Here is a 14,682-nt window from a genome sequence, read left to right as displayed (position 1 = left end):
GGACAAATGGGAAAAACAAAAAGGTACTTGAAATTAGTTGCCAATGCCACATTTTACACTTGATTCTTCTATCCCTTAATTGTTTTGTGCTACAGTTTACTCTTCAACCCTTTTCCGGCGCCGGTGGCCACATTGAGAGAGGGGATGTTGCCATTTGTGATCGTTTGCGTTCGATTTTTCTATAAATTTCATGTATTCGCGCGTATACATTTATATCATTCTAACTAAAAATCATGTGGATACATTATCAGATTGTATTTATACATGTATGTATACTTGGTCAATTGTATGTATAATTTGTGAGGGTTTAATTTTGGAATAATTTTAAACTCGAACTTAATTTGTGATGGTTTAAAAATATATCTTAATTTTAAATAACTCTTTCTTTTCTAAATGCTTAAATTCATTTAAACTTGAAAATTTTTTAGTTGAACTTATAATTTTAAAAAAAGATTCCAACATTGGTATGAAAAAAGAAAATTCTATTATACCCATCAAAAAATCGAACAAAAGAAAATAACTCCATCAAATGCATCAAAAATCAGACGACAGGGGTATTTTTGAAACGAGAAGCAAACAAAAGGACTTTTATGTCGCCAATCTAAATGACATCCGTTAGTTATAAGGATATTTATGGTCTAAAAAATAGATGGAAAGAATATTTTTTATATTAAAAATAAATAAAAGATAAATATAAGTTATTTTGAATAATTTGAGGATAAAAAAAAAAGAAAAAAAGAAATTGAGATGGAACGGATATGAAGGCCATAAATAAGAGAAGTTTGCAATTATTGACAAATCCACAAACCCTAACTAAGATTTGTATATAAATATGTAAGAAGAATTATCCCACATTATACTAAAAGGAAACATCAAAGAAAATTCAGCAACCTAAGTATTTCCCCCCCTTTTTGTCTCTGGTTTTGCACTCATTTTTTGCTAAGAACAGAGAAAAAGGTTCTCATTTGTTTCCTACATATATATATGTATGTGCTATTTAATTGTTCCTTTTTTGGGGGGTGGTGGGGTGGGGGTGTTTTTGATTTATTTTTTTCAGGTTAAGTTTTGTTTTTTATTGTTGAATTTTTAGATTTTAACCTGATATAGGATTTGATGAGTGACAAATATTGGTTTTGTTGTTATCTATGGAGGTTTTTTTGATATGGGGTTTCATGGAAATTGATTAGTTTTTGGACTATTTGACTGTCTTTATATCATCTTTGTTGATTGATTTGTTTCATATGTGCAGAAAAGAAGAAGAGTAGAGCTGGAAAATCGCCATAAGTTTTATCAACTAGCATTTATATATGTTTAATCAATCAATCAACTATGCTTCAATCCGAAACTAGTTGAATTTGCTGGTAATGGTAGGATTTTTCTGTCTATTTTGCAGAATTCTGATGATTTTCTCCGATTTTCCTGTAATTTATATCAAGTGTTTGGATGGTCGAATGTTTGTATGAATGTTTTTTATGTTTTTTTTTTGGGAGTATGAATGTTCTGTTTCTCTTCTTTTGGATTGTACTGAATTTTGGCATATATGGTTGCAGGGTGCTACTAGAGGAGTGTGATCTACTGTTTCGGTTGTGTTCAACGACTTGACTGTTCTTGATTGATATCGATTCAAGATGAAAAAAAAAGCTAAAGCTTTTACTGATTCTGGTATCATGCCAGTTTCCGGGAACGAAGAGGTCTCAATCTGATTTCTTATTTGCTGCTGAAAATTGGTCTAACTGTGTAATACTTGCATTGTGTTTTAATATTACTCTATTTCATCATGTATTTGCAGCCAGGAGTTGTTGCCCGGCAGTCTAGTAACTCTTGGTCTGTTCTTCCTATTAAGAAGAGGTACTCTATGCTCAATGGTCGTGCACCTCTCCATCCTGATCGCTCATTTTCTAATGAAAATGAATCCAAGACCAAAGATTCTGGCTTGAATTCTTGTGATAGTATAGGTAAATCTGATACTCCCAATAACTCTCTTCTAGAGGTAAAAGAAGAAAGACCTTTGGGTGCGAAAGTTGACTCTCAGCCTATTATGCTATCATTTTTATCCATATATCCGGAAGCAAATCCTAATACTAGTTCCTCTCCTTCAAGAAATGTTGATGATCTAGTGAAACCAGCATTGGCCGAAAAATTTGCTGGCCGGGAAGCTATAGGTACGACAAAAGTTTCTGTCAAGAAGGAAGTTGTTGCCAAACAAGGGGAAAGCCACAGTAAACTTGAACTTCCTGCCGATTCAGGGGACATGGAATTGTCATTAGGCCCAAAGAAACCTCATGTTTCTTCTTTGGTTGATCCAAATACTAAGGAGAGTTTTCTAATGCGTGGAACTGTAAATCCTTTGTTGCTTTCTCAGGAAGGAAGTTGCAAGAATGCTGATGATACTTTACGAGGGTTTGACTCCTCAGTACTGCAGTCATTGGCTAAAGTAGACTCCAGCAGGGTTAGTCCAAACTCGAGTTTGCTGGAAAATCTGGCATTGAATAGAAACTTGAATTCCCCTACTTGTAAAACTGTTAAGTCAGAACTTGTTGTAGAAACCTTGGTACAAGCTAATGCTGGAACTGCTGCTCGTCCAGGTAGAACACTCGAGGCTAATGTTGTAAAAACTGGGAGTGTGAGGCAGAATCTGCAGTCTATTGAATTGTTAGCTAAGGGCCCTCCGGAAATACTTGAGCAAAAACCAATGAATTGTGAACCACTCCAGGAAGTTAGCCTGGAAATATCCATGATATCAGATGTGATTGCGACCCAAACAGTTGGAAGGATTTTGCAGCTTCAGGAGAGTTCTTCTTCTTCTTCTACACTGCCAATGCCTTTGACCCCTCAACAGGGATGCACTTCTAGATTGTCTACCTGTTCAGATTTGTCTGTGAGTGGTGGGGACTTGTCGACTCCATCTGAGTACTCTGATCATACTAATGAAGCTAATAGGAGTAAAAATGCTCTAGATCAGGCAAATGCTGATATTGCTGCTAAAAATGCAAACTTTGACCTTAAAGAACTAAATGTATCCAGTGATAAAGTGGAGGCATCTGTTTCGGCAGGCATGAATATTGAAGATCACATGGTATACAAAAAGACACAAGACCCACATAATTTGGTTGCAAGTGGTGAGGGGTCGGCAAATGATGAGGATAAGATATCAGCTGGTACAGAAGAAGAATGTTATGGTTCTGATTATGAATCTGATGGTCATCATGCTTTTGCGGGACATGTTGACTCTGAGAGTGTGGGGTGTGTCATAGAGGATGAGGAATATGAAGACGGGGAGGTCCGAGAACCAATGATGCAGTCAATTGCAGAAGATCCAATTGCTGAGGGGATGGATTCAGAAAAAAATAATGAATATTCAAGTAAAAATGCTCAATCTTCTTCTGGCTTTTCTGGGGTTGGGGAATCTCACTGCTTCACTAATGTTGAAAAAGGTTACAGTATGCCAGTTCATACTGAGTCTAATGATGACTTTGTGAAAAGCTGTGATGACAAAGCTGACAAAATTGATCACAAAGACATTAATATACAAAGTCCATTATTAGATAAAGAGGAAACGACTGGAGATGATGAGCAGAGGCTTATTGGCGCTATTTACCAAGGATCAGTTGATCGATCAGGAATAGCAGATGTTCAGGAGGGATGTGAAAAGGATGTCTTGTGTGTCGGACCATCTGCTGGGAGCAGAGGAGCTGGCAGGAATGTTGGTGGGGCTAATAACGAGTATATTGGAAGATCTGATATGTCACCAACAGCCCTTTCATCTTTGCAAAATGCTGAAACACCTGTTAATGCTACCTATAGTAAAGATTTTTCAAATTTTGGAAGCAAGAGCCGGATCATCAGTTTACCTCGTGCATCCGATGTGACATTTTGTAGTAATTTCAGACCTGTAACAGATAGGTCTCTGTCTTCAATAAGTGGAAGAGAGAGGTATTCTGATATGGAGGAGGAGAAACTCCATCTACGGAGGAATAGGTGATTTTTCTTTTTATTGCTGTTTGATTTGTAATTTTTTTCATAATGCTGCTCAACTCTTGACTTTTTCTTACTGCTTTTCCAGAGATGAAATCTATGGTTATGGCTCTAAATTTGTGCGATATAGGTTTCAGGACCATTCATTTGGTAGCTCAAGGGGGAACGTCTTGCGTGGAACAGGGAGGGGCTCTGGCCGGTTTGACAGATTACGTAGAGATTGGGATTCTGGGCGTGATTTTGAAAGCTGTGGAGTTGTAGCTGATTATCGCTTTAGACATAAACGTACAGCTGCTGTTGGGGAATCTGAAAATGAACGTAATGACTATATTAGTAGACTAGATGGTGCTGCCTTTGCTAGTAATAGGAGGAAGCCACTAAATGATACCTTGCCTTCATTTCGGCATCAACCTGCACGTCGACTGTCCCCCAATGGAAGAGATGATACTGCAATGATGGGCATTCAAATGCTTCGTAGAGCTCCCAGGAATATCAGCCCAAGTAGATGCACTGGTGAAGATGGCTCTGCATATGTTGCTCTTCGGCATAGCGAGAAGTTTAATAGAGACTTTCCAGCTGATATTAGTGATCCTGTTTATAGTCACCAGCAATCTATGTACGATGGACCTGATGGTCATTTTGTTCAGGGTAATACAAAGTTTACTGCGATGCAGAGAAGAGGTTTCCCTCGAATGCGATCTAAATCTCCTGTTAGATACCGTAATTGGTCCTCTCCTCGAAGGAGATTGACGGAAGGATTCAATGGTCATCAAGATTTATCTCAGCACAGGTCTCCGGTTATGTACAGAGAAGATAGAAGGAGGTCTTCTCCACGAACTTCTTTTACTGAAGTAGTAATATCTCCTCAAAGGCGTGACTCTCCATCTTATACTGCTCGTCGTCTGAATGATATGAGGGATGTGAATTCTGTACAGGAGCACAGGCATCCGAGGTCTCTTTCTAGCAGAAGAAGTCCACCTGATCGGGTAGTTACTAGTACCAATAGGAGAGTTGAGATTTTAGATCATCGGGAGAGGACTGATGGTAATGGGTACTTTGATGGGCCGATACACACTGGTAGATTTCCTGAGCTTCACAGTGGTGAAAATACCAATGAAAGAAGGAAGTATGGCGAGAGGCAAGGGGGACCTAGGAAAATGAGAAATGTTGAAGAGCAAGAAGGTGGTAATTTTAGACAGTGAACAACTTTGGCATGAAGACGAATTTGATGTCTCCAGATTCAAGAAAAGAAGATATTGACTTGATAGCTCACTGAACCTGTAATATGCAGTTGCCATGGGAAACACTATTTCTTCTTGTTCCTGAAAGAGAATTCTTGTGCCTTGCAGACAGAGACGGGTAACAGTAACATCCTCTTGTATTATAGAAGTAAGACAGACGTCTGAATGCATCTAGATGAATGATAATTGTTGAAGAGAAAGAACGTGACTCTAGACACAGTGGGTATCTCCTTAACGAAGAGCAGTTTTTGACTTAATACCTCATCAAACCTTGAAACTATGGGGAAATATGCATCTATACATGTTTTTGCTTCAATCTTGCTGCAAGTAGGTTGTCCAAGAAACGCTCTTCTTACCATTGCTATCTGCAATTTGTTGTTCCAGAAGGAGAAAAGAACTAATTTTTAGATGCTCTACTATGCTTGGCATGAATACTGGTAGTTTATGTTGCTAATGTGCATGCTGGTTTTGAGTATTGTTTATGAGGCCTTAAACGCAGTTTTTTGCCGCCCGTAACATACTTGGAATGGAGCAGAGAGACTTAAATTGACTCCTAGCAGTAACAACTACCCAAGACTAATCGCGCGGGGTAAATGACTGGTTTATAAGTGTGTTTTAACCAGCTGGTGATGGCCATTTAGACAAATAGGTTGGTGATAGGAAATTGTCCAAGTTGAATTTTACAGGTTAAGATGTTCAGTATGATATAACAATAACACCATCTATGAGAACCAATATCATTGAGAACTAATCCTGATTTGCGCTGTGTAGGTTCATTGAAAATGTTTAGGGAGGATAGTGTGTATGCAGATCGTATTCTTACCAAAGAGAGACTATTTGCGATTACTCAGCTCAAGAAAAAGCACAACAAAACAGTTCAAGAAAAAGGAAGAAGACATAGTAAAATATTAAAGACAGAGACAACATTCTCAAAGGGACAGTAACCAAAGTAAAATTGAACAATAAATCGAAATACAGGAAATAATAAATCGAAAAAAGAAACTACAAGAGTATTATGATAGAATAAGTTACACCACACTCAACTCTCCACTAATATTTAACCTTAATCCGTGTACTCCATAATTTCTAATCTAAGGTTGGCAAGTATATGCAAGTGGTCTGGTTAATTTGTTTTATGTTAGATGTTGGAATATTTATTAGGATGTCCATTTCTTTGTATACCCAGTAGCCTTAATGCATTTTTTTTCCAGACTTGTGTTGTTATTTTATTTTTTATAATCTTACGTTGGATGGTGGGAATGCCGTCCAACAATAGTTGTCCATTATTGACTTGACACACCTTAAGAAACAATAAATAATAGGAGTTATATTACTATATTACCCTTTGAATATATTAAATTTAATGCTTTGAGAAATGTATTAGATATTAAATAGTATCTAATAGCAAGGTTACAATAGATACAAATGGGTAAATAATTCATTGATTTTTCAAACTGAACAACTATTATTGGACATTTATTTTTAGTATAATGAACAAATAAAATTGGATAGAAACAATATAAACTAAACGATCATTGCTAAAAAGGACTATTAGACTAACCCTAAAAAAGAATTATTACTCCAGAAATCGTTTCCTTATTTGTAAAATTAATGCTCGATGATAAATTTGAAAGCAATCTATAAATTTGGGAGTAATCTTTTCTTTCAAATTCGGAGCTTGAATTCATAACCTATATGTAGATCACATAGAAATAACTTTATCGTTGATTCTTTTAATGACTTTCACATCAAGTGTGGCCAAACAGATAACAAAAATATCCCACAGAATGACCATTATCAGATGAATATGTTGGAAAACTATTGATAATGCCAAAATAATTCTTCATTTCACAGCTCAACACTCTGCTAATTGTGTCTATAAACACTGGAAGAAGGACCATTCAAACTAATACTCAATGTTGAAAAAGAACTCTTGAAATTTCCTATGTACCATAAATTGAAACAAAAGGCATAACGTATATTATGTGAAAATTATATAACAAGCAATAATTAAAAAGAATATAAAAAATTAAATTTTGTTGACTTGAAATTTCATTTGTTTCACATAAATTAGAATAAAAGAAATGGAGTAATATATATTTGTCTCGTCCTGAGACGTGTCAAGCAGTCATTTCTCTTTTCATTTGCCTAAACTTTGATAAGTAGAGTTGCTAAGTATATATGTTGGTCGGAGGTAACAAATAATCAGTGAAATGCCAGTCCAATGACAGATAGAAAATATTCTGAACGAAAGTTCTATAACTCCGCATTAAAACGTCCGATGCAAATGCAATGTTATATCATTAGAGGGTTTAATTTTGGGATGTATTATCAAGAAGCATATGTATAGCATAAAACTCAAAATTCCCCATGGAATCAAGACGAATTTGAACTATTAATAAATCAAGTCAAAAATGGTTGATCATTATAACAACATTAGCACAATTATTGTACTGCAATACATCTATTCAGAAAACGGAGTATGACACAATGTACAAAACATTTGTCACAATCAGAGGCGGATTTAGAGTTTTTAAGTTTATCAAAATTTAACCCGTAACTTCAACCGCCTGCAAATTCTAGGTCTATTCAACTAGAAGTTCATGCAAGTTGTGAATGAAATTATCAATATAGTCACTCATGAAACCAGGACTTGAAAGAACTGCCTTCCATTTCCTATGATTCTCTTGCACTAAACAACCAACTTGGCTATCTTTATCCATGACACATTTCACAGCCTTGCACAAACTCTCCTTTGAAAACCAACCATTTTCATCCTTCTCCACTTCCACACCAACCTTAAGTTCTTGTTCCATAAGCCTAGCATTTAAGGTTTGTTCACTAGAACTAGGCAAAAGTACTAATTGACAATCACACAATGCTAAAGACTCCCACACTGATCCATACCCACAGTGACACACAAAACAACCAACTGATTTGTGACTTAAAATCTTCAATTGTGGCACCCAACAATCAAGAATCAATCCTTTTTCTTGAACCCTTTCTTTGAATCCCTCAGGCAAGGCTTCTTCTACTGAATTTTTCCCTTCAGGTGGCTTGACAACTAACAGAAACGGTAGGCCAGTTAGTTCAAGGCCTAAAACAAGTTCTTGAAACTGTTTCTTTTCAAGAATCAATTGGCTTCCAAATGCACAGAACAGAACTGATCCTGGCTCGAATTTCTCGAGCCAATTAGATAATGAATGTTCTTCTAAAGGCCCCTTTTCAGGTTCATTAACAACAGGCCCTGTATAAAGGACTGGCTTTTTAAATTGTGTTTCTATGTAGTCACCAAATGTTCCTTCAATCTCTCGACATGTTTTCAAAACTATTGCATCACATAGTGTCATTCCCTTCATCAATCGTTCGTATATTGTCACTCCCTTGCCATATTCATAAAACAGAAACGATAACAACTTAGCTTCGTGTTCATGCAACACCACAGTAGTAGAAGGGTAACCTGGAGATCCACCAATTGAGCACATCTTTAGAGAGCATAATAAAGTTGCAAATTTACTAGCAAAGCATGGCACTATATGATGCATAATATTGGTACTAAAGTTACAAGTGACAGTTCCCTCTTTGTTTTGATCAAGCTGGAAGCAGTTGCGGGGTCAATTTTTCATATAAAGGGTTCAAAAATATAGCTGAAATTCAAATTTGTGAACTAAAACTACTTTTGAAATTCCGTTAAGTCGTTACCATACACAAAAATTTTCTTATGTCAAGGGATTCATGTGGTTTAACAGCTACAAGAAATGGTAGGTCAGTTAGTTCAAGGCCTAAGACAAGTTCTTAAAACTGCCTCTTTTCAAGATTCAATTGGCTCCCAAATGTACAGAACGCTACTGATCCTGGCTCGAATTTCTCGAGCCAACTTGATAATTTATGTTCTTCTAAAAGGCCTTTTTCAGGCTCAGGAAAAACAGGTCCTGTGTAAAGGACTGGCCTTTTATATTGTGTTGCTATGTAGTCACCAAAGGTTCCTTCAATCTCGTTCGTAAATTGTCACTCCCTTACCATATTCATGAAATAGAAATTAAACAACTAAGTTTCTTGTTTGTGCAACAACACTGATACAAAGCGAACTTTTCAGAAACTGTTATCCAAATTATTGCTATGTTTAGTAATTAGCCTAAAACTATTGCTATTTCTGAAATTCCCCCCCCCCCCCAAAAAACAAGGGAGAGGAGCAGAAGGATAACCTGGTGGTGGCTTAACTTTTTCAGCTGCGGTTGATGCCATAAAAACACTCTTTTCCGGTGATCGAATCAATGAAATAGCTGATGTAGCAGGGGAAACAACTTTATAACAAAGAGTCTTGATACCCCCGATTTCTAATGCTATTTCAGGAACCCAATGAGCAAAATCAAAGAAAACGAAATGGGGTTTTAGATTTTGAAGTAAAAATTTGATTTCATCATACATTTCATCCATAGCTGTTGCTAATAGACTTTCCAAAGATGTAGGCACATCAGCTGTAGTTTCAGCTTCATATGGAAGACCATGGACATGAGGGATTTTAAGTGTATGGAAAGTGATGAGATTAGGGTAGAGATTGAGATTTTGAAGTCGAATTTGTGAATTTTTGGGTAATAAGAATGAGATTTTGTGACCCTTTTTAGCAAGTTCATTAGAGAGGTTGAGAAATGGAATTATATGGCCAAAAGCAAGCCATGGGAACATGACTATTTGAAGCTTTGAATCCATTTTTCTTGAGAAAATTGAGTGACAAAAATTCTCAATTAAAAAAAATTATATTGACCTCATCAAATGGGATTAAATGGAATATGAATTTAATTAGAGTTATTAAAAACTTTAGAATGCATATTAAAAGTTTGAAATTTTAAAAATCATCCCTCTTATTTCAAATTTTAAAATTTGAAAATTTCTCTCTTTTTCATTATCTATTGTCGTTATCGTCGTCGTTGCTGTCATTTATTCTTTCTATCACGTTTTTATTAATTTTATTATATTTTTGTGAATTATTTTCCTTTGATTTTGAAAATTTTCAAAAAAAAATATCTAAGTTATTGAAACAAATTTTACAGAAAATCAAACAATTAGGATAGTTGGTACATCAATTACAATAGTTACCGTAACAATTATGGTAATTTCTATAACAATTACAATAGTTTCTACAACAATTATGGTAATTGCTACAACAATTACTATAGTTGCTATGATAATTATTGCATTAGCTATTGCAGTTCCTTGAATTGTTGAAACAATTTCAACAATTGTTTGAGTTGCTACAACAATTATTAAAATATTGTAGCAACTTCTCTATAGTTGTTGTAACAATTTCAAGAATTGTTCGATAGAGGAGGAGCTGGTGAAGGAGATAGTAGTTGTGGTAGAGGAGAAGGTTGATGGTGTGTTGGTGACGGTGGAAGAAGAGGTGATGGTTGTTGTGGCGGTGGTTATGGTGATGATTTTTAGAAGGGGTAGGAATAACGATGGCAGCAGAAGGAGAGGAGGAGGGGGTGGTGGTGAGTAATAAAAAATAGAGTCTTTGTCTAAATAATAAAACTTGAGCATTTTAAAATTAGTGTTTTAACATTAATCTTAAAAATCTATCACATCTACTTAATAATTAAAACTTGTGTTACTTTTTCTTAATTTTAAATTTTTTTGTCACCTTTAATAATTTTTTTTTTAATATGACAATATTTTTAGATTATCATACTTCCTTAATAAGAAAATAACCGACTCGAATGATCTTGTTGGGTAACAAAAGATATATGAATGAACAAACAAACAAATTTGCACAATTAACTTAATGTAAAAAGAGATTATCTATTCAATGTCAATAGATTTATGACATCCATGTGTGGAGTTGTTTAATGAGTCATGTTAAGAAAATTCAAGCAAAAATTTTGACTCAAAACTCTATTCATTAGAAATTTTTAAATAATATATATTGGGCCATGGTTTTCGAACTGCGGCCAAGATTACTTTACATCGTCTTCATCAAAGGAATTTGTTTGGTTTGTCACTTTTTTTCTCTTCCTTCCCAATCTCAGGTATGTATGTATTGTATGTATCTGTTGTGTTTCTTCTTCCTTTAACCCAATTAATTTCTTTCTTTTTTGTGCGATTCGGATGTGTTTATTTGAACTGAATTTGGGGCTTTTTAGTTCTTTGGGGGATTTTGTAATTTTGAGCCACTGGTCGAGCCGACTTTGGATGTAGGCTTTAGGGTATTGTTTCTGTAGAATACCCTAGCTTTGGTTTAAATCTGGTATATATTCTCACTAAATGTGTGAGTTTAGAACTTGAGGTTGTTGTTCTACGGCGCAGAGCTTATAAAGTTCAAATCTTAAATCTGACTCCACATATACATAGTGTTGGATGTAGGCTTTTACGGTATAGGTTCAATTGAATCCACTAGCTTTGGTCCAAATCTGGTATATATGGTAGGAAATTCACTAAATGTGTGAGTTTAGACTGAACAGATTGTGTTTGACGCATAACATTTGAATTAATACTTTCATCGCCCAGGTTCACAACCCCATCAGTTGAAATATTTTCAGCCATATGTATGTCTCTGTAAAATATGATTTAGACAATAATCAGGCAACAAATCATGAAATAATTTCAAGATAAACTAAAGAGAAATTAAATAAATTTCTTGTGGAAAACAATCAAATACTCATCAGATTTAACACAAATTGGAATATTTGATTTGAGTTGGGTACATTATTTACGGGTGAAATCAATTTTTTTTAGGAATTAAGTACGAACTATGGAGAAGAGCAGAATCAAAAAAGGATAGAGATTAGACAAGAAGAGAAATTAAAAAAAGTAGAGATTAGAGAAGAAGATTAAAGATAAATAGAGAAGGGTAGCAAACCGCCGTCGTCGTTGCGAACCTTCGCGGCGTTGCCTAATCCTCACCATCGCGGCGTCGCCTAATCCTCGCCCTCGCCGTCGTCGTTGCGAACCTTCCTTGCAAACCGCCCGTCGTCGATCATGCGAACCCTCCTCGCGGCGGCGGCCCTAATGTGGAATCACTGGAATGCACTGCTAAGTGCTAAAACTAAATCATCTTTAGTACATTATCATTTGTTAATGCACATTTAAAATACATCTAAAGTATCTTGCTGCTTGAGTCATTATCATGGTTGGTGCTCACTTGTGATATCCCTTCTTTGCTAGCGTTGGCTTCTTATGTGATCGGTTCTGCCACAAGATCCAACATCCAGAAAACGTAGTCAGTTCATATTAGTTAGTTAATGCTAACTATCAAGATGTAATATCTATACGTAGACCAATAACAATGAGAAAAACCTCACCTTGTGACTTTCTGAGCTAGCTTCATTGTCTGTCATTCCTCTCTTGCCACATACTCTTGCTAAGGTTTAATCGGCCGATTTCCAACATACTTCCCTGAAAACAGCATGAATTACCACCTCATTAGGCATCTGGGAACAACATTTCACCAATTCAATAACTAAAACTACTGCCATTTCAGACATTCATGTACTCTCCACTCCACAAGGAACCAGACTTGTGAAATTCTCTCATACAAGTTTGGTTGATGTTGTTCCTTTACCTTACTAAATTTTTTCTTTACCTACACCGGTTTTAAAAGCAGTTCTAAATGTTGTTTTCAGTACATAGTTCTGTTACTTGTTTCTCTCACTATTCCTTCATTGTCGTGGGGAGAGGAAAGGGAAGGGAAAGGGAGGGATTACACTTTCAAATACAAAACCCAGTGGCATAATAGAGGAACTCTTTATATCAACCCGAATTATTTGACATAAAGGACATCAAGCCAAATGGCATATCAATGAAACTGTAGATCGAACTCTAAGCTATCATCCATATCATTTATGATTGGTAGTCCTTATTCAAGAAGGTAAAAGCTGATCACATAACTGTGACAGACCCCCACCATATCAAGTTGTCATTTAATATAATGATTATGCTGGTGTAGCTCCAAGCAAAATAACTACGAAACATTCATATATTGATTAACAGATAACTTGCCGTTCATTCCTTTAAGTGCCGCAGCAAGGTCTAATGGGCTGGAAAAACTTACAAATCCATATCCACTGGTCTTACCAGTCCGCTTGTCTCTCACAACCTGTCAACATGCATTGTAAAAACCCTTTGTTACTGAACCTTGTAAGCTATAAGATAAAATTACACAATAAAGTTCGAAGACAGCAAGGTGAATATAAAATACTTCTTAATTTTTTTCTAATCATTTTTTCAGGTCAAGACGGAAAGAATCAAATTAGTAATACCATCAGCATGATGGATCTCGAAATATAACTAAGCTACACTTCTTTATAACACTTTACTACAATACTACTGCACTTTTGGCACTAAACAAATTACAATTAGATATGTCCCAAGGAAGAGGTAAGGTATCATCAATCTACCAAGGTTGATGAGAAGAAATCACCTAATATTGTTGCCTGTGGGATTTGAACGTGAAGTCTCACGATTCCTAACCCCCTCTATTGACCACTAAGCCAGGGTACGAGTATCATGAACATAAACACAAATAGAGATTTGAACGTGAGACTTTATGATTCCGAACCAATTTAATTGACTAGTAAGCAAGGCTACGAGTATCATGAACTTATACACGAATAGATATTTGAATGTAAGACCTCATGATATTGAACATATACACAAATAGATGCAGATATACTCTCAACAAGCAAACACGAAACAATCTCAACAATTTCACGGGAAATTACTAATCAATTAAATTTTCTATGGGCATTAGTGTGACTAACGCAATCAACATTTGTTTTGTTTTTATCGTTTCTTTAATTATATAATATGATATAATTTGATTTCATGATTTTATAATAATGAAAATCATCACTTGTTGAAATCATCAATTTGATGTATTTGTTTACTCATTTTTTTTCAATTATATTCATACTTAATTTTTAAATAATTTTAATTTATTTTTTATTCTTTATTAAACGCTACCCAAATATATCTATTGCTTTCACTGTCATATTACTCATTAAAGCTCGTAGGGATTTCAAATTGAAAAACAAAATTATGATTATTAAGACAAAATTACGATTGTTAAGACCATCTCAACATATTTGATCCATCTATCAACGTGATTCCTCTTCTCGATGAGTCTCATTACAAAATTTGTCAGACCCAGAGTGTTGAGCTCTCTGCAACAAGGTTCAACAAAAGATCAGCACTTTGACCATAATATGCTTAAGACTAACACAAACTTTAGAAAGTAATAACAGTAATCATGGCAAAAAAAAATTAACCAGAGTAAATGGTAACAATTATTCACCGCCTGTATTCCTTTAACAAAGTAAAAGATTCCACATTTACCAAAGGGGTTCAACTCAAGGCCCTGTAGATTTTTAAAAACCAAACCTCCAGCAACTTTGTGGTGTCTTAGGATGTAAAATTAGAGCTGGAAAATGATAAATTTAATATTTATAATAATTAAGAATATTTTCGTAAA

General features: G+C 35.3%; 2 protein-coding genes across 4 annotated transcripts; one reads left to right on the top strand and one right to left on the bottom strand.

Annotated features, from left to right (window-relative positions):
- Positions 1-781: 781 nt before the first annotated feature.
- LOC129870420 (uncharacterized) lies at positions 782-5,736 on the top strand. Of its 3 annotated transcripts, none has more exons than XM_055945209.1 (5): positions 782-957; positions 1,250-1,361; positions 1,551-1,691; positions 1,790-3,978; positions 4,064-5,736. In XM_055945209.1, the coding sequence occupies exons 3-5, from the start codon at positions 1,629-1,631 to the stop codon at positions 5,175-5,177; spliced, it is 3,366 nt and encodes a 1,121-aa protein (XP_055801184.1). In that variant the 5' UTR covers positions 782-957; positions 1,250-1,361; positions 1,551-1,628; the 3' UTR covers positions 5,178-5,736. The 3 variants fall into 3 exon arrangements, with proteins under 3 accessions (XP_055801184.1, XP_055801183.1, XP_055801185.1); XM_055945208.1 differs by having other exon boundaries at positions 1,250-1,367; XM_055945210.1 differs by having other exon boundaries at positions 784-957; positions 1,250-1,367; positions 4,106-5,736.
- Positions 5,737-7,594: 1,858 nt separating this feature from the next.
- On the bottom strand, positions 7,595-10,304 carry LOC129871529 (anthocyanidin 3-O-glucoside 2'''-O-xylosyltransferase-like). Its single transcript, XM_055946463.1, has 2 exons — positions 9,422-10,304; positions 7,595-8,676 (listed from the first exon to the last, which is right to left on the bottom strand). Exons 1-2 carry the CDS (start codon positions 9,924-9,926, stop codon positions 7,802-7,804), a joined length of 1,380 nt encoding a protein of 459 aa, XP_055802438.1. The 5' UTR covers positions 9,927-10,304; the 3' UTR covers positions 7,595-7,801.
- Positions 10,305-14,682: the final 4,378 nt, after the last annotated feature.

The sequence above is a fragment of the Solanum dulcamara genome, chromosome 10, assembly GCF_947179165.1.
Source record: "Solanum dulcamara chromosome 10, daSolDulc1.2, whole genome shotgun sequence".
NCBI classification, from domain to species: domain Eukaryota; kingdom Viridiplantae; phylum Streptophyta; class Magnoliopsida; order Solanales; family Solanaceae; genus Solanum; species Solanum dulcamara.
Note: the sequence above shows the minus strand (reverse complement) of the source record. Positions and strands in the feature narration are given on the sequence as shown.